Source organism: Meleagris gallopavo, chromosome 5 (genome assembly GCF_905368555.1).
Source record: "Meleagris gallopavo chromosome 5, MGAL_WU_HG_1.1, whole genome shotgun sequence".
NCBI classification, from domain to species: Eukaryota; Metazoa; Chordata; class Aves; order Galliformes; family Phasianidae; genus Meleagris; species Meleagris gallopavo.
In genome coordinates, this window is record NC_139408.1 from 21,336,795 (window position 1) to 21,363,928 (window position 27,134).

General features: G+C 38.1%; 1 protein-coding gene across 2 annotated transcripts in view; it reads left to right on the forward strand.

Annotated features, from left to right (window-relative positions):
• The window catches only part of EXT2 (exostosin glycosyltransferase 2), a 74,889-nt gene extending 48,088 nt beyond the window's left edge, over positions 1-26,801 (forward strand). For both annotated transcript variants that reach the window (XM_085224603.1, XM_085224602.1), the window contains exons 10-14: positions 6,628-6,794; positions 13,620-13,763; positions 14,364-14,492; positions 17,329-17,411; positions 24,208-26,801. In XM_085224603.1, coding sequence (XP_085080729.1) covers positions 6,628-6,794; positions 13,620-13,763; positions 14,364-14,492; positions 17,329-17,411; positions 24,208-24,346 — 662 coding nt within the window. In that variant the 3' untranslated portion in view covers positions 24,347-26,801. The remainder of the gene's footprint in view (positions 1-6,627; positions 6,795-13,619; positions 13,764-14,363; positions 14,493-17,328; positions 17,412-24,207) is intronic.
• Positions 26,802-27,134: the final 333 nt, after the last annotated feature.

The window sequence follows — 27,134 nt, forward strand, 5'->3', positions numbered from 1 at the left end:
ACTCACCCATATGGATTGTACAAGAAGTCTGTTAACCCAGCCATAACATCCCATGACTCCATGTATAATATTAATAAAAAAAAAAAAAGCTTTGAAATACTATAGGAAAAAATGATTTTCTCTCACTCACTCTGCATCCAATATAATAAACATTGTGGTCCAAGTGTCTGCTGCTGGAATATTTGTGTAGACAGGATGTTTTTTTATTTTCTCAATTCAGCCAAATACTTTTGCCCTTTCATTTGAATTTGTCTAAATTACTAGTTCTGATGTTCAAGAAAATAGTCTGTGATAGTAATTTCCACTAACATTTCATCATGTGTTTCACGTTTCAGACAGTTGAAGAAATCATCTTGTCTACCACATAAACGGCATATAAATGCATTAAAGTTAATAAATGCACGATAAGCTAGAAATCATGTGTTACAGTTTGATTCCTTGTTAGGTTCATTTTTATCAAAATAAAAAGTATATTTTAAAGAATGTGTATTTTCTGCATAGTTCTATAAGCAGAGTTTCCTGGACCTAAGTTGTTGATAAACTCAGAATAAGATATAGACTTTATATTATCACAGTAACCATGTTTTTCTTTTGGTTCGATAGTACTGATAGACAACACTGATATAAACCATTGGGGATAAAGATCCTGAGTGTCCTATAGATCATTGTATCTTAAGGGGAAAAAAAAAAAAAGAAGCCTTAAATGGCAGCTTTTATCCTACTGTGCCTCTAATGCTGGGCACTGGTAGGAATATTCTATTGAACTTCTTTTTAGGCTTTGAATTAATTTGTCTTCTTCACAAAGTACTTAATGTCATTTTCTTTGATTAGCTAGAGAACTACTTGAGGACTGTTCTAGTCTTCTATGAATCATTTTAAGTTTTTTTTTTTTTTTTTCTGAAGGAAGTCCAGAAATTTAGTTTTAACAAAACCAGCAGAGGCTCTCAGTAATGTCCTAGAAACCAATAATCTGTTCCTTATAATGAGAGGAATTCTGCACATTACTGTAAACCAACACAGAAACTGTGATGTTGGTAGGAAGCAACTTTTTTGGAGTGGTTCATTCTAAGTCTAAGCAGTTGAACTACCTGGACAGACTTTCAGTAAGCCATTGCTGAAGGAATGCTGGTAAATAGTTGTAACATGCTGCTAATTCTGACAATTTTTTGAAACTTTAGATACCAGCTAAGTTCTGTCCGTAATCCAGACTGGAAAACATCCTTCATTAGGCTTTCTTCATCTGCTTCAAGTGGTTGAATTCTCATAGACTACTGTAAGCCAATTAGAATTATTATGCACTGAAAGATCTTGTGAAAGATCAGATGTAAGAGTTGAGCATCTGAGCAATTGCAGATACATACAAAGAAGCATGTCTAAAGATGTTTTCTGACAGTTTTTTAATTGATTTTTGTCTACTTTGCACAACTACTGGAAAGGTTTTTCCTTTTTGCAGTTCCCAGAGGACTACTTAGGAGCTGTGGGAAATCTGAGCTGTGTATGAACTAATACTCTGGTGCCATGTAATCTGCAGTCATGAGATTCTCCTGGCTGTTCTTACTGAGAAAATAAAACAGAGCATGTTAGCATGAACATCTTTTTTTTTGTATGAGCGTCTTTATGCGAGTCATCAAAACGCCATTGTTTTACCCAATAAGTGCTTCTTTTTAAATTTTAGTTTGTCAAATTGCTCTTACTTCTGACAAGTGTTGAATTTTCTACTTGGAGCTTTACTTTGAGCTTTTTACTTAGTGCTTTTTACTATGTTCTATTTCCAGCTCCTCCTTACTATCCCTATCTGCTCCTTCCAACTGGAAATGCAACAAACCACCTTCATTTAAATATTGCTTGCTATTTTTGAACGTGAGTGTCCCAAAAATATTATTTAACTCTTTACAATAGCTGACTCTTGTTCCCTATGTTGAATGTTGAAAATAGAAATAGATAGTCCCTAAAAATTAGAGCAAGTAATTTCTTATGCAGACACTCTTATTTTTCTCTGGATAAGATAGAAAATAACACATGTACTGCTAAAACACTTACCAGTTTCTCAAAAGTGAGGAATCAGTAAATGATGCTGTTTAACAACATGATGTTGCCATCACTCTTTGAAGAGAGGTAATACTCTAGATGGAAATATCACTGTCTGTTATTTTTTTAGGATCTCCCTCTCCTATATATTATTTAACAATTCCTTCTTAGCTGAGAAACAGGTCTGGATTTGAGAACAGTGATTCATTATTACATATAAGCATTTTGCAAGCCTGTGTACATTTTCGTTACAGACATCTGATGGCAAGATGGTAAACCTAGAGAGACATGGAAAAGGAAACTTTTGCTTAGGGGGAGAGAAAATTGCCTCTCATAACTGTCATCCCTTCTATTTGCTATGTCTTTCATGTAATTGAAAACTGTAGAAAAATACATATTTAGAGTATTTTTAAATTATCATTTTTATGTATTTATTGCTGCTCTTCGTTATTAATCGAACATAATTACAGCACTTCTTTCTTGGAGTAGTGGAGGTAAACATTGATTTTAATCCTATAGTTTGTGGAAACCATCTTGAAATCATGCTTGAAAAATTTGCTGTGAGATGCGGAGTTACAGGACTTAATGGCAGAACTGTGGGCTGGCCAGAACTGCAGTCATGTTGCTAGGGATTGTAAGCCTATTAGAAGTGGAAGCTGCATTTGGAAAAATTTGGAAAGTGCTGATTTTGTTTTCAGAAGACCACATGCTGTTTTCTGTGGTAGCTTCTGCAGTCAGTAGATCAGTAGTCTTGAATGGTGCAAACTGCCAAGAATGCCCGGAGTCTTGTTGCCAAAGAGCAAGTGTAAGTATTATTTGAACACTAGTCTGTCATAATTATTTCAGTGTGATGCACAACAGGAGTGCCTGTCGTTCTTTTCAGTCTCCACATATAGATAAACTTCGTATACTCCAGGGAGCTCTGTTTTAATGTTTACCTCTGTCTTCTGCTGTATTCACAGAAAGCCCTCGCTAAATTTAAAAGAGGTAAGAGTATTTCCCAGTGCAAACTGGCATTTTTACTTCTGTATGCTTTAAGGTCTTCATACCGTCTTGTAATGTGTCATCTGTCTTTTCCATCACTTCTCATCTTGGGCTTCTTTTGTCTTTGTCATACTCTGTTAAGTGATACTGCGCCCACTTACAATAAGAATTAAAGCACAGACTTTTACTTAGGTTATATTAAAGCCTACTAAAATGAGAATTTCTCCCATATGTGTTTTGCTAGTGCTCAGGTTTCTCAGGACGCTGCCTTTCCAAGCAGGATCTCAAAGTTAAAAGCGTGGTGTTAGACCCTGCCTCAGACTTCTTATGCCTCATTCCTCCTGTGTGTACAAAGGAGAAGTACACTCACCTTTTGTTGTCTTTTAAGATAATTATAGACAATTTTAACCTTCCTGATGGATTCAGAAACTTTGGCTTCTGAAGAAACTGTTGTCTTTTTATTGATTACATACTTACATTGGAGTTCCTGTAGCAGTGCTAATTTTGAACCAGAAATACTTTGTATCTCTGAGTGAAGCCTGCTATCCTTTGTGATGATCCTTTTTCTTCTGGTACTCAGTATAGTGGCACCCCAAGTTATTTTGTGTCTTGACATCTCCCATATGCATCCAACTCTGGAAGTACAGCAACATTTAGTATCTGATCAGCCTCTAGGCAGCAAGTAGTTTTGACCCTTTCTTTCTTTTTGCATACTGCAGGGTAATTGATACCTTAATGTATTCCCCGGAGTTGCTCCAAAATGCTAGTATTTTCTGTTCATTTCAGTTCAAATTTGAGCACTTTGTATTATGTTTCTCAAAGCACAACTGTTTTAGAGTAACTTACCTCATTTTGAGAATTGGTCATTTTGAGAGACTTTCCAAGACCTTGGTAAATCATGTGGATTTAACAGGATTTGCTGACATCTGAGATGCGTGCCAAATACAGTTATATTATACCTTCACTTTTTTCTTTTCTCTTTTTCTTCTTTTGCCATATTTTTATGCAAGTGGTGTAACCATTAGTAAGTTATCAAACAGCTGATTTTCCAAAGAGCTTAAAGTTTAAAATGTTGTTGCTTGCTTGATATTCTGAATTACTGTTTCCCATTCTTAGTAGCTTTTTGGTTTTAATTTTTGTTTCACAGTATTCTTGCACTGAAATAAGATCTTTGTTGCAGTTTGGTTGTCATTTTTTTTTTTTTCCATATGTGTAGAAAGCACAAGAGGAAGAAAACAACCCCAAATTAAAAAATAATTAGCATTTATAAAAGGTAAACGTTGTTGATATTTATAAATAAATATGTACATATGTATACATGGTTATAACAGCTCTGATTGCTCCTGAAACACCAGCAGGGGAATCTCTTGGGGATATCGCAAGCTACTTAAAATTCTTCTGTACCAATACACACTTGATAATTGGATAATTACTGGCAATTAGCCTAAGGTCTTTAAGCAATTAGCTTAAGGTCTACCGAGTTTGAGGTGTGATGTATGTCTTTGTAAGGCACTGTCTAGCAGATATGTCTGCTTGCACTTTGTATGGCAAACCAGTAAGAAAGCAATGTTCTGTTTCTAGAGGGAAAATACACAAGTAAAACTCAACAAGAGGCTGCATGCATGTCAGGTAGAAGCCATACATAACCGCCCAGATAAAGGTAGATTTTATGGTCACTTTTTGAGTCTCACAGGAATAACCTCAGAGTAGGAAACTGAACAAAAATATTGCTGTTAAATATCAGTCTATTTCTTCTCTTCTGGCCACCCACATGGGCCAATCCTTCCTTCTAAAAAAAAAAACTCCGAAAAAAACAGACTTTTGAAGACTCTTGTTGTGGTTTGGAAAGAGGATTTTGTTTTCCTAGAGAAGTAGTTCTTGAAGGTCTTGAAGGAGCATGTAGCTCTGTGTTTTATTGGAGAGTACTGGGGGAGCAGTTATATCCGAGGGTTCGCTGGCAATGAGAGTGTGGACACTTCGCTCCTTGGTAGTTGTACGTGTTGGAATGAAACAGCTCTTGTTCTTCTCTAGAAATGACTGTCTGTCTGTCTTCCTGATGACAGTGGAAAGAGGGCGAACCTTTTTGGGACACAGAACTGATTCCGGGTTGTTATGGAATTGGAAGTATCTGTTTGTAACTCATTTATTTTCGGTGTTTCCTGTTTAATTCTTCAGATCATTCTTCTAAGAACTTTTCCAGAAGCAGATTTGTTGTTTTTTTTTTTTTTTTTAATTGCCCTCCACTCTTGCCCCAACATTTCCTACTATTTACCCATCTACACATACAAGAGCTACATCAGTCTATTTTTCCCTAGGATCACTGAGAACCTGACCTCTTAATTCTTTTCAGTAGCTACTTTTGGAGGAAAAAAAAAAAAAAAAGAAAAAAAAAGTTGCCTTTCTTATTGTTTAATCTTGTGTTAAGCTTTTTTTTTTTTTTTTTTTCTTAAAACACACCTAAGTTTACTAAGTGGTCCAGAGTACTCTATATGACCTTATTGTACTCACTATTTTTCACATTCCCAGTCCTTATATTTATTCCAGACCACTGATGAAAATTTCAGTTGCTTCAGGCCCTGTGTCAGTTCTTGCAGACCCTACCTATATGCATTTTGATTTGACACAGAGAGCAACTGACAAAATCTGTTAGTAGTTTCTTTGTAGTTCTTTTAATGTATTTTCTTTTTTTTCCCTCTCATATACCATTCTGTCAGCCCCTCCGTTTCACTAGCGAGAGAAACTTAAGTCTTCATCTGTCTCCTGTCTGCAGTAGTGTCTTTCAAAATACTTAGGCTCCTCTTACCATACTCAAGCTCTCTTCCTTCAAACTCTTATTAAAATAAATGTTCACTATGAGAGCAGGAAGAAATCAACGTATCACACTTGATGGCTGTCTACCTTTTTATTACACTACCATTTGATGATCTGATGTTTTTGTGATGAATCAAACTGTAATAAAAACTCCTGTTATATTTTGTATTGGAAAATGATTATGAGTGCATTTAGAATTAATATTTTATATTCAATCATTTGTTCTATTGTGTTGATTTTAGCTTGATGCTTTATACTTAAGCTTCCAGTCATGCTTTTTTAGGAATAGAATATGATTTTGAAATTTTTCAGTGTATTTAATAGTTTGAAGAGACTGTTAATGCAACCCTAAAAGTGATACATTTTAAAAACAGCAAGAAATAGAAATGTAACTCATTCTAGAGTGAATTTTATATTTACAGTTTCTTGTGACTAATTAAAACACCATTTGACTTGAGATTTTTAATCACTCTGTACTCTAGTGCTATGTTCTACTTGTAAAGATGATATTGGACACAGTAAGACTCTTTATACATTTACTAGCTTATTTGTCACTATCACTTAGAACTTTGAAGGTAAAAGGAATTACTCAAGTACACTCACACACACCACGAATCTTCTCCTAAATTGTTAATAGTGATTAGCATTTTAGGTCCACCTAGTTCATTAATTATTAAAATAAAATTTAGTTTTGTCAGTACTTAATTGTATTGACATTGCTTTTTGCATTCTGTATAAGTAGAAGTGCAGACCTATTTAGAAGTAAGTTATCATACTGAATTGTATTTCCTTTAATGTTTCTAGATTCCCTCTGGCCAAAGATTCGTGTTCCTCTAAAAGTTGTTAGGACTGCAGAAAACAAACTCAGTAACCGCTTCTTCCCCTATGATGAGATCGAAACAGAAGCAGTGTTGGCCATTGATGATGATATCATTATGCTAACCTCAGATGAGCTCCAATTTGGCTATGAGGTAAGAGAACTCTGTTTTTTTTCCCCTCTCTTATACTGTCCATTTCAACACTGTGTTTTTAAAGAGGAGGAAGTGTACTGCTGATTCAATTTGTTGCATCTCAGTTTATTGTGGCATTTCAGTGCTCACTGACATGTTTTTACAGATTGCAATTACTTCATGGAAAACACTGGCAGCTAACAGAAAAATTTCAGTAATTGGCACAGTGAAACTAGGAGCTTCTAGAAAGCATTGCCTAATTCGTGTTGTGTAGATTTGTAATGAAAGTAGTCTGGAAACTGCGAATAGGATTCATTTAGTCAGTTTCAAAAAGTTTCCTGATATGACAACGTTAGTACTGTATAGCTTAATAGTTCAGATATTTCAGAGGAGATTTAGCAGGGATTACAAGGGTTGAACTTCCATACCTTTGGACACTCTACCTTGCTGGCTGGTATGATGTAGTCTCTTAAAATAAAATATTTGTTCACTTGTCCCATTATTGATCTGTTAAAGTTCATAAAATAAATCATCATAAATCAATATCAATAAATGATCAATAAATCATTCATAAATCTTAAAATAAAAATAACTTTTTTTCATTGGCCTCTTTACTGTAAAGCAGCATTTTCTGTGTTGGTAGGGGTACATTTCCATCACATTGGTAGACAGGACAATTTTGAGAGATTAAGTGTTGGGAACAGAGGATGCCCCTTGGGGACATGCCAAAGTAAGGTGGAGTGCAGTGAAAAAAAGAACTGAAGAATGTCAAGGAGATACATGTATCATATGCTTGAAATGGCAAAGCTTCAACAGCTGCTGTTGTAATGAGGATGTCAACAAAGAGAAGGTTTCTCCAAATCAGTTACCCATAGCAGTATGAAGAGGTGAAAGTCTTCACAGACACATTTGAGTTGTTTGTCCAAAAGTGCACTTGCTGAAAGCCACTCTGTTAATTTCCTTGCAAAACTTTGACTCGAATAAATTTTGTCTTCAATTTCTGAGAATATGACACAGTCCATAAGATGACATAACTGTCCTGTATGTGTAAGACAAACGTGCTCTGTGAATAAATCATAAACTTTACAGAATGTAAGTGTATGTTTAAGAATATATCACTCACACCTGTATCTGCAGTATCAAGAGCAAAACAACACTGGGCTTTGTATATGAGAGCTAGAACATAAAACAATTACCTAAGTTGACTGTAATAATGGAAACTGCTATTCAAAAGGGCAGAAAGCAAATGAAATATAACAGTTGTATCATTTTTAATACTCAAATGCGTTTTTTAACAAAAGAAGATATTTTTTCAGAGATGATGGAAGTATTCAATGTGAATACTTATGTGGTAAGATGATTCTTGCTCTCAAGTCAGAGAGCCTTAGCAAGCAACAAGTTTCTGGACTCAGGAAGTTACGTGTGGTAATGCAGGCATGTTGATACCATAACAAAGATGTTAGGAACAGGAGGCAGAGGTTTAATCTATTGTGTGTCTCAAGAAAGGAAATACTTCCCTTGCTGGATTAATGGTAATGAGTTAGTGTATGGAGTGTGAAAGATGGAATGAAAGGAAGACAACTGAAGAGAGGCTTTTTTGTGGCAACACATGCCTCTTCTCTCTACTCTGGTGACGCCACAGAACATTTTAAGCACTGCATTACAGCGGCAAAGCAATGAAGTGCTGGCAGTTCTGCAAGCCACTTTACTTTTGTCCGTGTTGGTGCTTCTAACTACTACTTTGAGGGTGAACTGGTGTGATAAAAAAATAGTAAAATCATAATGTGCATGCTGTGTAAATTCTGGCTCCGTTTCCAGTTTGATTTTCCTAGAGCTGGCTCAAAGTAAATAAGAATAAACCTAAGCAACAGTGTAAGTAGGTACAAATGAATCTCTACTACTGGCAAAACAGGTTTGGAGGGCTTTGAAGCAGAATTTTCAACTGCACCACTGCAGTTGAGTTACAGTTGTGTCAGCCAGAAGTAATGAGTTAATACTGTGATGCTCAGGCGTCTGAAGCATTAATTAGAACATCCTCTAATGAGAATATCTGTGACTTCATATATATTGAGTTTGGTGCCTTAAGCAGGAAAGTGTTATCCTCTTGCAAAAAGGTGAGGCAGAGAAAGTTGAAGTGAATTGCCCTGTGGCCGGTGTGACAAGGTGACAGCTACGTCCCTGGACCTGACTGCTGGGCTGTGCTGGCCGATTTGTTGACCTTCTGTTGGCTGCAGGCACTGCCTGAGCAAAAGGCCTTGTGTTTGGTGTCTGCTTGGACATGTGATTGCTTACACTGGCAGAATAAAAACTTTTTTTATTATAAATCTTAGTCCTTTTTAATTTTGAGAATTTATCTTAGTACACAGCCATATAGATGGAAAATTGAAATGTCTTATTGAGCAGATAGTCGAGACAAACCCATGGGAAGCTTAAACCCTTACATTTTAAGATTGTTTTTTTTTTCCCCCCCCTGTAAAATAAATGAGTAAAAATGTCTTTGAATACAGAAGCACAGTGGATTATTTTATAAATATACAGTTTTCCTCTTAAGGAGGGTGAGTGATGTAGTTCCTACTCTCTGGCACAGAAATCAGGGGCTGAAGATTGATCTTTCCTGTCCCTGAGTGTCTGTGACTTGTTTGACAAGTCTGAGCTGGCTCCCAGATGTTTGAATTGTCCTCAGCCTGTGATAATTTATTTATCTGTTTGTGTGTGTTACCAGAAAAGTATCTCTCAGACTCTTGACTCATTTGCAGGGGAATCCAGAGGGAACAGTAGCAGCATATAATGTTACTAGAAAGTTTTCTTTTAAAAGTTTTTCTGCTTCTGCTTTGGTTACAAGAAGGGTTGGAAACGTGACATTTTGTAATTTTCTCTTCTCCTCCTGACATCCTTAGACCTTACATTTAAACATATGGCCAAACCCTCTCTGTCACAGACTTGTCTGAATGTACAGGGCAAGCTTAAAAAAACCCAGAAGCTTTGATCTCGGTACACTTTCAGCCATAAAAAATTATAGTAACACTCAAAGTGTCAGACATTTTTTACTTGTTAAAAGTGAGCTATTATGGTACAGTGATTTATTGCAGAGCATAAATCTATTGGAGCAAGCAGAAAAATAGTCCCTGTGTGCTGCTGCATTAAAGTAGCATAAGAATACTCGGGACGTTCTGACTTATGAAAAAAGGCTACTTCTGTATGTTACATAGTGAAATCACAGACATGGCTTGAGGCACTGGAAATAATCTGCTGGGGCTGGATCATTTTTCATAATTACCAATCTTTGTTTTTCACAGAGAGAGTATCAGAGAGCCAAGAAAAGGAGCAAGTATGTAAAATATTGTAATCCTAAAAAATTAAAGCAGAATTGTTGGCTGCTCCTAATGTGTTTGGTGTTTGAATGAAAAACTGAGAGCATGCATTCTAGTATTCCCACCTCTGAGCCTCAGCTGGCCCGAGGGCAGATTGCTAGCATTTCTGTCAATCTGAAAAAGGGGATAATGGCTTCCAAGTACGAAGTTCATGAAGATATCTTATTAGGTAGTTACAAAGTTACTGTTAGGTATCCTTACAAAGTATTCTTATTAAAACAATATTTAAAAAAAAATCGTAATTGGGATTGTTGAGTGCATTTTCATTGTAGACAAAATAGTTTAGTGCATTACTACATTTCTGTTTTTGTTGTTGTTGTTGTTGTTGGAAACTTTTTGCCTACTGCAAGTAGAATCATTGAATGGACCTCAAAGATCATCCAGTTCCAACCCCTGCCATGGGAAAGTTTGCCAACCACTAAGGCTGCCTAGGGCTGCATCCAACCTGGCCTAAAGCACCTCCAGGAATGGGGCACTCACAGCTCTCTGGGCAGCAGAGCCAGGGCCTCACCTCCCTCTGAGTAAAAATTTCCCCTGACATCTAACCTGGATCACCCCTCTTTTAGTTTAAAACCGTTCAATGATCTTATCTGTCTCAGAGCTCAATTTTTCTTTAAACTGTGGAGGATAGCCAGTGTTCCATTCTTACAGTGTTGCTGGGTAGCGTTGGAAACAGTGGCTGCATTCAGTTTATACAACTAGAAAATTTAAGAATTTCAATTAGGTTTTTGTTTGTTTGTTTGTTTTTTGTTTTTTGTTTTTAATCTGGGAGATGGTTCATCCAAAAATATTTAATTTTGCTGTTGTGTAGCAGAGTCTTTGGAATAGCACTGTCTGCAAAGAAGCATACCTCCTCTTCACTTGGCAATATGTTCTTCCCTGGCTGTGTCCCTTAGCAGTATTAACTCAAGCCATCCTTCTTTAGCCTGTGAAAGCTAATAAGATCACTGTCTGCGATGGAATGTATTCCTAACAGACTAAAAATTTATAGGCAACCATCAAACAAGAAAACTGACTGCAAAAAAGGGAGTAGTATAAGAAAATTTACCACTTTTCCTATTCTGAAAGCTTTCTTATAAGCAGTAGCCGTACATAATAATTTTGGCACAAAACATTTGTATGGGTTTGGGCAGTGAGCTGGATGCAGCTATTTGGAGCCTTTCCCAGAGTTAGCTTTGAATGAGCCAGTGATGAGCATTAAGAAGAAGCCAAGCTTTTCCACTGACTTAGATAGCATTACTTTTAAAAGGAATCTTTGTTTAATACAACTAAGTTATTTTTAAGTGCATCAAACTGACAATTTTCAGAGGCCAGAGCCGGGGTAATGTTGAGCTTTATGGTGATACAAAGGAATCTGTATTAGTAACATGCATTTTATTGGCTTTTATTTTATGTTGTTTGGACTCTTTGAGATGACACTGAGAGCTAAAACTGGAAAGAATATGAATCTGCTGTTGAGTGTTGTGAAGGCACTGAAGTCCCTTGGGGAGCAGTAGCTGAGTTTAATCTTTCCTTCAGCTGCATTTAATATGCGTGTCGTTCTCTTTACGAGGATTCTTAGCCCGGTGTGGTACAGATCTGTAGTGTTCTGTCAACTTCTTTGCTGATCCTCAGTAGCTTTGGTGGTGGTGCCTTCTAACAGCTGTGAAATTAGGGTCTTAATAGTAAATCAATAATAATAAAACCAGCAAAATATAACCGTTACATTTTTAGACCTAGAGAGTAAGGAGTAAAATCTTGAAACGGAGAGTGGCTATACCTTTGTCTTTTTGCTCTTTGTTAGTGTCGTGTCTTGTCACAATAGATATCTCAAGTCCTCACTGTCTTCTCTGGATTTCTTTTTTATTATCGTTTCTTCGTTTATGATTAGTTGGTGGCAACAATTCATAACAGCGTCCTGTGAATCCTGTTTCTTGAGTTCCAGATCGTCTCTGCTTTTAAGAGCCATCTGTTAGATGGTTGTCCTATCTAAATACTGTCCCAGTACCTGTGCCCTAGAACTGTCTAGAAAGATTGATTTCTGGTTAAAGTACAAGACAGAGAGTCAGAAGATCTGGTTCCCATTCTTGTTTCCCATGCGATTTTTGGCAGGTTTCCTCATCTGTATGTTTGAAATAATAACCTCTCTCATCATGGGATTCCGAAGCTATATTAACTGACAGCAATAAAAATGTGTTGAGATGTGTAGATGAAAAGGTATATATTAGTGCAGAGTCACAGAAACATAGATACAGAAGCAGTAAATTAATGCTGATTATTATATTGCTTTGACTGGATACGCTTGCACAGAGTCCTTTACAATCCAGACTCCCAGCTGAAACATACTGGCACATGGCAAGTGCCCTCAGTGAACTGTGCTGGCAAAGTTAGGTTTGCAGTATTGTGGAATTCCAGATGACACTTTCTCTACCACAAACTCAACTGTAGGGTTTCTTGGTGTTTTGTTCAGAGAAAAAAAAGTTGCATGTAAAGTGACTCTTGGGAATTGATGTTGTTGATCTGGCATACTCAGTGAAATTTGGATACGTGTTTGTTTACTTACGCATTACCAATCTGAAACAGAAACTCTTGTGGCTTAACACTGCGTGTTGAAGAGTCAAGACACATTTTTCCAACAAATCTAGCAGTTCTTTGGATCAAAATAAAGGACTTGTTTTGAATAATTTGTCTGCAAATAATGCAGATAAATACTGACTTCACTATTGATTATTAAAAAGGCATACAGTGTACTTAGCAAGCAATCAGCATTCAGACTCCTCTTAATAATTATAACCCTTTCTCTCTTTTTTCCTTATGCAAAAATTATCCATTATTTAATGTGGCCAGAAGTGTGGAGAACTGAGGTTGCATTAATGATGCCCTTCTCCTTGTTCTTGTCTACTGCGTTTGATCCTGTAGTCAGCTACAAAATAACGTATGAAGTGACAAGGATGGTATCTTGATTGTATCCAGCTGTTTGGAACAAGTCAGGGGCAAAGAGGCCCTCCATGTAGCAGTAGATCCATCCAAGTACCCGTTAAAGAACACCAGAAATATTAAAACATAAGTTGATTTTAAGCCTACTGCTATCAAAGGAAGCAGGTTGGTTAGATCCAAAGCCAGCTGTGAAAGTAGTTAGACTGCAGCCGTATCTACTGATTTTAACATCAGAAGTTCCATTTTAGTCGTGCTTGGTTTTAATTAGTGTGAAAAGCTTTTTGAATAATTGGTTGTATCTCTCTACAAGAAGAAAGTCAGTATGGCTTAGTGGTTGTTTGCTCTGAAATACGGCTCTGAAGTGCTGGGTCCTTCCAGAGCAAGTTCAGGGATTTTTGTACTTTTTCCAGTCATCTTCTGATTTCAAGAATTAGGACTTATGAGATTTGAAATGGTCTTTGCCCCACTGTACTGGCACCCTCCCAAAAGTAGACGTTTTATCTGGACATTCATATTTGCTACGCAAGAAAATTTACTACAGTGTTCTTGTTCTCTTTAGGTTTGGCGTGAGTTCCCAGATAGGTTGGTTGGATATCCAGGTCGACTGCATCTTTGGGACCATGAGATGAACAAATGGAAATATGAATCTGAATGGACCAACGAAGTCTCAATGGTGCTTACTGGGGCAGCGTTTTATCACAAGGTATCTGTAACATGCAGCTTGTGATATACAACGTGAACCACTCCTTAAGAGCTGTATTCTATGTCTTGGTGTCTTGTGGTGCCTTAATAGCGTTCTGGAACAAACAGAAAACCAGTTGCCATCTTTTCCTGAGAGGACTCCTCTTTCTATGGAAACAACTGATTTGTTTCTGCCTGTGAAATAAAACCGTTACTTTCAGAAAGATACAGAAGAACTCTTGTTGGTTTGCCTGACCAGTAAGAGCATAACATATTTTGCAATGAATGTAGCTTTGTAACTAGGAATTTAAGGAAAGAAAACACACATATACAACCACCTCCCTACCTCCTCCCTCCCCGCCCCCTTTTCCTTCCCCCCCCCCCCCCCACAAATTAATTGTAAAGAGATCAGTTTGCTGCTCAGGAATGGAATAATTATGCACCTAAGCATCCAAAAATGTTTCTCATCTGCTAGAGCAGTCCTTGGCTGAAGTTAGTATCACAGTTTGTCCATAATCCATCCTTAGCTGCCTGCTGTACAAGTGACTGAAAGATTTAGTGTCTCATAGTTACTGCATCTGTATTTAAAATTATCTTCTCTCCTTTTCCATCTGTCCTGCAGTATTTCAACTATCTTTACACCTACAAAATGCCTGGAGATATCAAGAATTGGGTGGATGCCCATATGAACTGTGAAGATATCGCCATGAATTTCCTAGTGGCAAATGTCACTGGCAAATCAGTCATTAAGGTAAGACTTTTCCACAGTTTAACTTTACAGAGTTCAAAAGCATGTACGTATTCATGTAAATGAAGACCATGGAAGATTATGGAGAAGATCCTCCTGGAAGCTATGCTAGACAAACAGAAGAGAGGAAGGTGATATGGGATAACCAGCATAGCTGCATCAAGGGTAGGTTCTGCCTGACCAGACTTAATGCTTTTTATGATGGTGTTAACTGTGTCAGTGGACAAGAGAGGAGCCTGAACTTCAGTAAGGCCCTTGACATGGTCCTTCCTGGTATCCTTAGAGTTGAAAGAATCCTCTGAAGGCCATCTAGTCCAACTCCCCTGCAGTGATCAGGGACACCACAGCTGGATCAGGTTGCCCAGGGCCTTATCAGCCTCGCCTTGAAAGTCTCCAGGGACGGGGCATCAACCACATCACTAGGCAACCTGTTCCTGTGCCTCACCACCCTCACTGTAAAAGATTTTTTCTCTATATCTAACCTAAATCTTTGAGATTGATTATTAAAAAAAAGCAGCAGCCTTCACAGTAGAACAAAGAGGCTGAGGCTCTTGAGCTCAGGCACTCATGGAAATGAGCTGAGATGCAGAACTCTTTTCTGTTTTTTCAACTGGTCTCTCATAACATCCTTCTCTCCAACTTAGAAAGATATGGATTTGATGGGTGGGCTGTTTGATGGATGAGGAACTGATTGTGAGATCATTCCCAGAGAATGGTGGTCTATGGCTCAATGTCTGGATGAAGATCACTGACAAGTGGTGTCCCTCAGGGATCTGTACTGGAACCAGTACTCTTCAACATCTTCATCAATTGACATCGACGGTGGGATCAAGTGCACCTTGGATGATGCCAAGCTGCGTGGTACAACACACTCGAGGAACAGAATGCCATTCAGAGAGACCTAGACAGGATGGAGCTGTGGGTCCAAGTGAACTTCATGAGGTTCAATAAATGCAAGTGCAGAATCTTGCACCTGAGTCAAGGCAATCCCCACTATCAGTACAGGCTGGGAGATGTAAGGATAGAGCATAGTTCTGCTGAAAAGGACTTGGGGGTATTGGTAGATGGTGAGCTGGACGTGAGCTAGCAATGTACCCTTGCAGCCCAGAAAGCCAGCGATATCCTGGGCTACATCAAAAGAAGTGTGATGGGCGGGGTGAGAGAGGTGATACTGCATTTCTGCTCTGTGCTGGTGAGACCTCACCTGGAGTACTGTGTCCAGATGGGGAGCGCTCAGTACATACTGAGGATCTGTTAGGGCATATCCAGAAAAAATGATCCAAGGGATAGAACACCTCCCCTGCATGGACAAGCTGAGAGAGCTGAGGCTGTTCAGCCTGGAGAAGAGAAGGCTCTGGGGAGACCTGATAGTGGCCTTTCAGTATCTAAAGGGGGGCTGTAAGAAGAAAGGGGACAAACTCTTTAGCAGGTTGTGGTAGGACAAGGAGAAATGGCTCCAAACTAAATGAGGGGAGATTTAGATTGGACTGGATAAGGGTGGTGAGGCACTGGAACAGCTTGCCTAGGGAGGTGATGGAAGCTCCATCCTTGGAGACGTTCAAGGTTAGGCTGGACAGGGCTCTGAGCACCTTAATCTAGCTGTAGTGTTCATTCCAGAGGAGTTGCACTAGATGACCTTTAAATGTCCCTTCCAACTCAAAAGTTTCTGTGATTCTTAGTTTATTTAGGAAATTTGAATATATTACTCAATCTTCTTCTCCCTTTTCCCATGGTATGGTTCCTCATTCTACTTCCATAGTAGGAAAGGCTGTTTTTAGTAAAAAATTTATGCTAACTGGAAACATAAAATTGTTTTTTACCATTTGCTTCTGGTGGTTATTTTGAACAACCAGATGAGGTATGAAGAAGGTAATTTAAATGATAGCCATATATATATATACACCAATCAACATGCGTGCAATTTAACTATTTGAGGTCACTAAAGGAAAAAAATAGCCAACTGTCCACAGCTCTCTGTCCTGGTCTAGCAACAGCTGATTTATAGGAATGTTAATTGCAAGAATGTTAATTGCAAGATCAGCTTTAAATGAACTTTTTATCCCTGAATTAATTTCCTGACATGTTTCGACACGTTTTCAAGTCTGGACATTCACTCTGTACATTCATTTCAAAGTGTGTCAACCTGGAATGAGATTTAGAGGCCACCAGGCGTTACTTCAATTAGCAGGGTCTGCTTTCCCTTCTGTCCATCATCATTTACTGGGACTGGTGGCTGCGTTTCCTAGAAAAGTCTTTAGAAGATAAAGTGTGCGTTTTTGCTGAAAAAAGTTTTTGAGCTGTATGAGGGCACAGCAGAGTAATTTGGCACCTCTGCGCGATTCGGAGAGCCTTGCAGAGTTTGCCAGTCAGCTATTAACTGGAGTGAGCAAAAGAGCGTCTGTTGGATTAACGTTACGGTGAAGTATGGGAAGCTATATTTCATCGCTGTTATGGCTGCAAGAACAAATGGTGTTTATACAGGGACCTTGGCAGTGAGAAAACAGTCATTAAACAGGAATTAAGGAGCTTGTCATCGCCACTTCTTTTCAGTTACAGAAGGAAAAACCCCTCCAAGCCGTTTTTATTGGGCCCCTGTGAATTTTGCAGTCAGCCAGGCCAGATGGAGCTGAATGGGGGAATGGAGTGGCTCTTTTTTTTTTTTCTTTTTTTTCTTTTTTTCTTTTTTTTCTTTTTAATCTCTCCCCCCCCTCTCCCCCCCCTTAAGAGACAGCTCAGTTTACACTGCAGGCATGTTCAGAAGTATTGCACTGCTCTCTGTGCAAGGAGATTAATGTCCCTTCTGTTGATATTTGATGGTATCTGGCATGCCTTTATGCAGGTGACCCCACGAAAGAAGTTCAAATGTCCAGAATGCACAGCAATCGATGGGTTATCACTGGACCAGACACACATGGTGGAAAGGTGAGTGACCACTCTTTATTCCTCTGATTGCTAGAATCTTATCCAAAGTTCCATTAAATTAGGATCAAAAGCACTCGCTGATTGTATTTCTGTAAAATACTAATTTTGAAAGAATGTCTCCTGGATTTGATCAACATAAGTCATTCCTACAGTGGATAATGGGGCACTGAAAAGTGGAGTACTGCAAAAAGAAACTTAGAAAGGGTACTATTTTTAGCAGATTTGCTGTAAAGTGTATTGGTTGTATATGAAATACAGGTTGTTTGCAGTGTTTTCAGTAATGTCACGTTTCTATTTTATCAGGGAGTGTAACTGGAACAGTAATGAATATGAGATTTTTTTTTTTCAATCCAGCCAGTTTGTTTGCTTCCTGAAGAATGATTGACTAACAAGGATATAAATTGCTAATAATGTTGTTTGCATTGTTGTTTGTACATTATCTTTCTGAATTGCATTGTTTCCATTAACGAAAGGCATTTGTCTGCACAACTGCATGTGGCATTTTCTAACAGTGGCAGTAATATTATATTTTGTGAGAATTTTATTTTGAAATGAAGTATGTGTTTGCAAAGGCAGCGAATGCTTAGTGAAATACTGTAAGCTGGATAACTGTAAGAGTTCCATTTCTCTCTTTATAGTAAAATGGCTTCCTACCCATTGCCAAGCACTAAGCTTCCCTCTACATTGGCTACTAAATACTTGAAATAAGGAAAACATTGCTCACTTTCACGAAGCTCTTTGAGCTGTGGTTTGAAAAGAGCTGAGAATAGATGTACATTAATTATTATTAGGTAAAATTAACCAGCACCTGACAAAGGCTTTTCCCCTCAGGCTTCTTAGCCTGTAGCATCTCCTTCACAGGCTTTGGGGAAAAATTTCATGCAGCCTGCTGGATTGCTGAGGGAATTGTGAGCAGGTAGCCTGAGCTAGTTGCTTGTGCTGATATCCAGGGACCATCCTGCTCTTTGTGAAACAAGTAGTTTATTGCACTTGTCATGGATATAGAATTGATATATACTGAAATGTGTCCAGTGAACTAATGTAAAACTGGTTAGTAGGCTGGAGGCTTATCTGTAAGAAGAGTATATGCATGCATCTGTTTAATGTGTAAACACACATTGCACAGTGCACACAAGTACAAACATAGTTTGGCTGGTTAATAACCAAGCATGATGCCAGGCATTGACGAGTGTAACTACCACAGTTAGTGCCTAGATACTTGGGCTGGATGTATAATAAGGCTAGCTTAATATATATATATATATATATATATCTAGAAGTCAGTTGTAAAAAGTACCCAAGAAGGTAATAAAAATTATTCTGCAGTGAACTCCTTTAGAAAGGAGCTGCAGGCTCTTAAATGTTAGCTGAAAGAAGAACAGGAGGATGTCATCTATCTAGCTGTTCTGTGCTGGCTTGCAGAATAGACTCCCAGAACCCAGGTAAGCTTTCATGCTATTAGCATTACAACAGTGTGTAGGAATTTCAGTCATGAAGTAGGTTCTCATTAAGGTTAGCACTATAAAAACAGAAGATGAAAAAGCGATCTTTCCTCAGAGTGCATTATGATGCAGGGTAAAGGTCATTTTTCCATGTCTCCAGCAATTCTTGTGTTCTCAAAGTAAAGTATCTTTGACAGTTTATCCAGAACATGTTGAAACCCTTGCATTGCTTCTCCACTGTAGTTTCTGACAGTGACAGTAACTGAGATGTAGCTGAAATGTTATACTGACTGCACATCCACATGTTTTATTTGTCCTTTCAAAGGTGCAAATACTGCCATGGAGTCTAGGTGCAGGAGAAAAGCTGGTGGTATACGGTTTATGTATTCATGCTTTGTTGTGAAAATTATAAATTCCAAGAGTACATGCTATACCTAGCAGCTTTTCATCCTACATTGCTATTTTTACCTGCCTTCAACTTGTGGAAGTTATTTGAAAATTTGAAATGTTTTCTTTCTTTCTTTCTTTCTTTTCTTCTTTCTTTCTTTTTCTTTCTTTCTTTTCTTTCTTTCTTTCTTTCTTTCTTTCTTTCTTTCTTTCTTTCTTTCTTTCTTTCTTTCCTTCTTTCCTTCTTTCCTTCTTTCCTTCTTTCTTTCTTCTTTCTTTCTTTCTCTTCCTTCCTTCCTTCTTTCTTTCTTTTCTTTCTTTCTTTCTTTCTTTCTTTCTTTCTTTCTTTCTTTCTTTCTTTCTTTCTTTTCTTTCTTTCTTCCTTCCTTCCTTCCTTCCTTCCTACCTTCTTTCTTTCTTTTTTTCTTTCTTTTCTTTCTTTTCTTTCTTTTTCTTTCTTTTCTTTTTCTCTTCTCTTTCTTCTTCTTTCTTTCTTTCTTTTTCTTTCTTTCTTCTTTCTTCTTCTTCTTTCTTCTTCTTCTTTCTTTCTTTCTTTCTTTCTTTCTTCTTCTTTCTTTTCTCTTTCCTTCTTTCTTTCTTTTCTTTTTCTTTCTTTTTTCTTTTCTTTCTTTCTTTCTTTCTTTCTTTCCTTCTTCTTTCTTCTTCTTCTTTCTTTCTTCTTCTTTCTTTCTTTTCTTTCTTTCTTTCTTTCTTCTTTCTTTTTCTTTCTTTCTTCTTCTTTCTTCTTTCTTCTTTCTTCTTTCTTCTTTCTCTTCTTTCTTCTTCTTTCTTTCTTTCTTTCTTTCTTTCTTTCTTTCTTTCTTTCTTTCTTCTTTCTTTCTTTCTTTCTTTTTCTTTCTTTCTTTCTTCTTCTTCTTTCTTTCTTTTCTTCTTTCTTCTTTCTTCTTTCTTTCTTTCTTTCCTTTCTTTCTTCTTTCTTTTCTTTCTTTCTTCTTTCTTCTTTCCTTCTTTCTTTCTTTCTTCTTTCCTTCTTTCTTCTTCTTCTTTCTTTCTTTCTTTCTTCTTTTCTTTCTTCTTTCTTTCTTTCTTTCTTTCTTCTTTCCTTTCCTTCTTCTTCTTCCTTTCTTCTTCTTCTTCTTTCTTCTCTTCTTTCTTTCTTTCCTTCCTTCTTTCCTTCTTCTTCTTTCTTTCTTTCTTCTTTCTTTCCTTCTTTTCTTTCTTTCTTCTTCTTCTTCTTTCTTTCTTTCTTCTCTTCTTTCTTTCTTTCTTTCTTTTCTTTCTTTCTTTCTTTTCTTCTTTTTTCTTTCTTTCTTTCTTTCTTTCTTTCTTTCTTTTCTTCTTTTTTTTTTGTTCTTCTACACTAACTATTCATTTAAAGTGCATAAAAATGATAGTGACTTCTAGAGCAAATTTTCCTAATAGCTAATTTCCTGAGTAATCTTCATATAGATATGTTATTTCTGCTATTAGTTGAGAGAGTAAATGGAAAAGGTATATGCGTCAGGGAATACTTGTCATATTATGAAACAGTAACTTGGTACATTGCAATGTTGGATACCCAGAACAATGCCTGGAGTATCAGGCAAAGAGCCGTATTCACCTTCACTTGCAGCTTCTCCAAATGCCTGGCTCTTATTTATTATCATTCGCAGATTGTGAGTAGCCTGAGCTAGTTACTTGCCCTGATATCCAGGGATCATTCTGCTGTTTGTGAAACAAATGGGTTTTTGTTTCTGAAATAGCACAGAGATGCACAGCAAGCAGCTGGTGATTGTTTTGTAAGTGAAGAAAGGGCTGAGGTTTCAGTTGTGGAGGTCTGTCCAGGAAGGTCGTTTCTGTTGAGTGCTCTGTCACTCTCAGCAGAGACAAAGGAAAGATGACAACAGATGAGCTTTCTCTTTTTTTAATTATTATTATTATTTTTTTCACTAATAAAGATGGCTGTTTACAGTGAATCACGGGAAAGGCAACACAGCTATTCTTCCCACTATGTAATTTCTCTTCAGTAAATAAAAGACTTCAGACCACAGGGTTATTGAGCTCCATCATTAAAATACTTTAGCTAAAGAAAGCTTTGAACAAAGAATCACCTTCTTGCCCTAGGTTGGCCTCTACATCAGATCGAAGAAGCTTTAGAAAGATCTTTTAATCTCTGTACGTACAGGTGCTATTTAAATAGCAACAAGTTTTCTGCATTTAGCATCTTTGCACCTGGTTTTCAGAAAAATTAAGAACTTTATAAAATGCAGCGTGGATGGTGACTGTATGTACAGTAAATGTAGCAAAGAGTTGAGCTGCTTCTGCAGCAGAGATGACTGTGGTGTTCTATTTATTGAAGTCAGAATAGTACAGTTTTCCCTCAAGAGGCAAACTGAGCAGATAGTAGTTGACCAAAGAGTGTGGGTGCGGAGTTACCCTCACCAAAAATATTTGAGTTGCAAAGTTGAGGAAGCTGGGAGACCTTAACAGGTACGAAGTAGATCCAGTCTGACAGGGACAACAGGGCTCCCAGTTTCTTGGTTCGCACTAACTTAATTCCTTGTTGAGTGCAACTGCACCTTGTCAGCGGAGCAAGGGAAAAATGAATAATTGTGGGAAGAAAAGATGCCTCTGTTAGTATGAATTTGCAGAGCTAACAACACAGCCAAGAAAAACACCTACCCTCCATATAAGACAACATGTTATGTTTTTTTGGCTTCCTGTTTCTGAATGTTTAATGTGCTAGATGTCCTTTCTGTTTTATATTATCTGAAAGTGGCAAATACTTGAGCATTCAAGTGGTTTAGTTCAGTGAAGGAGATGAATTTTTTTTGAAAGAGGCAACTTTTCTTCAAACACATGTTGTGGTTTGTGTGTGACGTTTCTTCCACCCAAAAAACTGCTTCTAGTATTTGAGTTCGATGTTCCTTGAGGACTAACTTTTCTGATTAGAATGTAGTTATTTTGCCATTTTTTCATTTTAACATTTCTTTAACAACCAAGTGGTGATTTCTCATTGGTGAAAGATGTTGTACTGGTATGCCTGGTCTTACCATGAAATGATTTTGGCTGTAGAGGGTGTCCATCTTGGTATTTCTCCAAGACCTCAAATTCAGTGTAGTTGTGTGACCTCTGGGAGAAGAGAACAGTTGGATCTCCACTGTCTAATTGGTTTTATGTTCTGCTCAGAGGATGCTGCTTAGTTCCGCCTGTGACAGTGTTGGCTGTGATGTGGACACCTGCCAACCTGGCAGCAGGCTGAGATAACTAATTCATTTCACACAGGCCACCAAGCAGCTGTTACATTACAATGTCTTTCAGTCATTCTTGGCAGAGGCAGATTTGAACCAGTGGAGTAGAAGTAAGAGGCCTTGTATTCCAGAAACCAGTGAGGCACAGCAGCTGTGCAGGCTTCTCATATGCACATCTACCTCCTAGCCTGTGAAGTCTGGGCTTTCCTGTTATGAAACAGCTTTGACTGCAGTTTGCCACTGCATGGATTCCTCTTCCTCTCTGAACTCCTTTTTGGTTATTTCCTAGCACAAGGATTTGAACCCAGAGGTAGAGTAGGAGGAAGAAGTGTGAGGACATGAGAAGATAGAAGAAAGGGAAATATCTGTATTTGTTTGTTGTGTTTTATTCATTTGTCACCCATTACGTCATTTTCTGACTCTCCTCAGGCCAAGGAGGAGATTAAAATTAGCTGTGTGGAGATGTGGCTCTTCAACAACTTGAACTTTGTGTTTTTCAGTCATTTACTCTAGCTAAGAAGAGAGCCATGGAATGGCTGAGAGGCAGAGGAATTAATTTGGAAAAGCATTTTTGCTGTCCCAATCTACTTCAAAAGAGTGGTTGGATCAGTGTTGAGCAGTCTCCATCACAAAACTGTCACACTCAGTTGGTGTGATTGACTGGGTCTGTTCGGGAAAGTGATCTCGGAGCCATCGTGACCCCCTAACCCTCCGAAGGGGTCGGGAAGGGAAAGCAGTGGTTCCAGAGAGAGAGGCCTGCTCCAGGACTGCCTGCAGCACAGCAGCCTCTCCAGCTGAGTCAGAGCACTCCTTTCTCTTTGTTTCCGAATGGCAGTAGAAATGTTCTTGTAGTATTACATCTTGGGGACTGTCATCATGGTTCTCAGCGTCTGAAAATTTTAAGAGCTGCATTATGAAGTAGGCAGATAATGCTAGCCGAGCACCGACTGAGGTGAGATTAGCCACGTTTTCCTTGCCTTGCTGCCACAGGTAGCATGTCTTTCAGTGAAAGTGCTAAAGGAGCACCGTAAGGTTAAACATCTGTTTGCTTGGCTTTTGGAGCACATGGCTGCTCCCTTTCACAGCATTACTGACACCTGAAATTGTTAAAAGTGGAAGTATCGTCAGCGATCTGATCTCCTTTGTGCTAATGTGATGCCTCACTGCTCAGTGTCATTATTTAGACAAGGGAAATAAGCTAGTTGATTTTGTTTTAGTTTTTATTCAGCTTTACCTTTGAGTTACAGTATAATCAGTGCCACATACAGAATGAAGCATGCTTATTTTCTGGGAAGCTTCTGAAGAAGTCTGAAGAAAAAAAAAAAAGAGATTTTTTGTAGAAATCCATTTACAGGGAGGCTTGTTTTTTTTGCAAAACCCTCGTTATGAGCCAAACCAACCCAATAGTGGCCCTTTAAGAGACATGTTGGCAGTTAATCTGTTCTGGTTTACAGCATGTACATTGCTTGAAGAATGACTGGAATTCTAGGGGGAGGGAAAGGGGAAGCTTTGACCTCCATGTGCACATGTGCTGCTGCCGGCATCCCCTTGCTCTTCTCTGTGATTAAATGGATAAATCAAAGAACACCAACTTCTCTTCAGTTCTCTTTGCGATGAGGCTCTCTTTTTATTTACTGATAGCCAGCATGGCTAAAATACTTCTAAAAACATGAGGGAAGGTTACCGAGTTGTTTTTCTACAAGTTATGTTGGTGTGGGAGCTGGTAACCAGCCTGGTTGTTGCGGTCCTTAATCACACTGCTTTCCCTTTTACCAGATCTGAATGCATCAACAAGTTTGCCTCTGTCTTTGGGACCATGCCTCTGAAAGTGGTTGAGCACCGTGCTGACCCTGTTCTGTATAAAGATGACTTTCCTGAGAAGCTGAAGAGCTTTCCCAATATTGGCAGCTTGTAAAGGCAGCTGTGAGACAAACCTGAGCACTGAAAACACCAGCAGAAGAGGTACTAAGAAGAATATAAGGCTCTGGAAGAAAAGAAAAAAAGCTAGAGAGTGGGTTACATCTGAGGGAGATGGCAATTCATGTACTCTGGTGCACTGTCCTCCTTTTATATTGCACTAAGATGTAGTGGATAGCTGGACAACTCCTCCTTTGTTGCTCATAGAGGATTGAATCTATTGATGAGTCCTACCAGAAATGTCAAACAAACAACAAAGGAGGCTGTGCACCTGGGAGAATAAAACTGAATTTCTCTCTGTGGTGTGACTGTCTTCTTCAATTGAATGTGCTATGGCCCTCTGGTCTGTAAGCATCCATCCATCTGAAGCAACTGTCTCTACATGTGTAGGTGCTCTTTTGGGAGGAGCTTATTTTCTGGGTGGTTGGTGGACTTCTGCTTAATTTTGGTCTTATGTACCTACGTAACAAACATTTTTTTCTGGTTAGTGGGACAAATGTTTATCTTTTTTTACAACGTCAACGACAAAAATCAGTATTTTGTTACGTGGTTTAAAAAAGCGTTTTCTTACTTTTTTATGCAAATTGAGGCACACAGCAGGATGGTCTTTAATGCAGAGACCTGCAGGACACAACTCCACTTGCTGTAGCCTTCCTTTCTGCATAAATCTCAGGTTTTCTGCTGCATCAATGCAAGAGACTGGGACTCTATGTCAAAACTAGTTGTATTATAGAGAAAGAAATGTGTCTCTCAATCTTACTATATATTTGTTTTTTCATTATTCAGCAGAGCAGCCAGGTAACAATTTTACATCACGGTCATATGTTGCAACAGCAGCTATAAAGTAAAGGTTTAATGTCTGAATTCTCTTCAGCAAACAGTCTGTTTTATTACTGATTTGTAAACCACTTCAATTTTCAGAAATTCTCACTTACAGCTTTAAAGTGCAGGGATATGTGCATGTGCAAGTACTATTATTGCACACTGTAAACTGCTGGAAAAAAATTGCTGGGTCATAGTTTGTAATTTAACTAAGGAACCCATTGCTGCAGGCTGCCATTGAAACATAGAGCTTTGGAGATCCCTTACCTTTCTTACAAGCCTTGGCAATATTTCTCAACACTGAAATTAACTTGAATTAGAAAACTAAGCTCAGTAAAATTAGAAATAAAATTGCCTGGACTATTGCCTCTTGTCCTTTGATATTAAAGATGATCTCAAGTTGGGCTGAGAAAAGAATCTCTTTTCCAGCTTCACAGATAAAATGTCTGTTACCAGATAAGGGTGGTTTAACTGGTTTTTTGAAATGTCCCATTGCTGCCAGTTACAGGGTTAGCCTACTTGATGGGCCATTTTTCCATTCCACTGTGAGCAACCTTATTTCTCAGATTTTGCCAAACCTCAAACAATAGGACAAGTGTTAGGCATCACAGTTCACCCCCTCTCCTAAGCTGGGTAGGCAGCAATGACAGAAACCAAATGAAAGTCAGGCAAGAAACAGGAAACATCTGCTCCTATTTGTCTCACCCCCACTAAGACTTATCTTATTGCCCAACGCAGTGGATATGCTGTGAATGAAAATCATATTGGAACAATAGCTCTGAGGGGATGCTTCACTTCATAACTCTGCTGGGACGTGCCTGTAAACTGCATCGTCCAGATCTCTGGGAACGTTTAATTACTAGTAAATGTTTTTCACTGTAGTCTTTGTTTCATTCCTGACTTGCTGTGAGAGGGATGTTAGGGAGTTAGGAGGATAGCCTTAGCAGTGACAACATCTGCTGCTGCACAGTAGGTATCACAAGATATAGGAATGTCTGTTGTTCTCTATTTCTTCTTTGCAGTCTTGTGTGTTCGTGAAGTTTCTTTCTGCATCTTTCTATCGGTTTATGTGCTGGTGCGTGAGCATCAAGAGATAACAGCATATTTCCTCTGAGAAATTTTCTTCAAAAGGGTGGCTGTGGCACTGTAGAGGTCACTTGAATTTTAATCTTTCTTTTGGGGCTGATCTCAGCTTAGCAGTGTGTCTGATTTGTTACATCTTCCTTGTACAGAGTTGTGAAGCTGCTGTGGTTTTTTGGTTGTTCTTAAAGAATACCAGTACTATACATTTTGCTCAAAGTGTAAAAAGACATGGAGGATTTCAGCTGGTTGGTCAAATATTTTTGGGTGGTGACAGCCTAACCAACCCTTCTAAACTGGTCTATGGTCTCAGGTCAGTTAAAAGGCAGCAGATCTTTGTGTCTGCATCCCAGAGTATCTGAGTGGATTCTCTGTCCTCAAAACGTCCAGTAATTTGTACCAGTCTTTTTTTTTTTTTTTTTTTCTTTTTTTTCTTTTAGCAATTTACTGTTGCTTTTATAGAGCTGTCTCACTTAAATGGTAGTTTTTCTCTGCTGGTGCCATGGAAAAAATTGGGCAATTGACTGAAGACAAAAAAAAAAAAAGTAAAATTATTTACTTCCTCATTTCATTTATAATTGTTGCATTGTTCTTGATGCTAAACCTATAAAGGTAAGATGTACCTATATAACTGGAATGGTTTTATTGCTAGTCATTAAATTAAGATCACTGTTAACTTTTCATTGTATGTATTTTATCAAAAGAGTTTAATATTGATATATTAAAAGGTAAATCCAAGGAGCATTTGTTGTATTTCACTTTCAGGGCTGCATTGGTATACATAAGGAAATATGAATGCGTTTACAATGGAGAATTGCAGTGCTGAGCTATTTTGCTACACAAGTCTATGTTGAACTTGAATATCCACCATGTATGTCATCAAG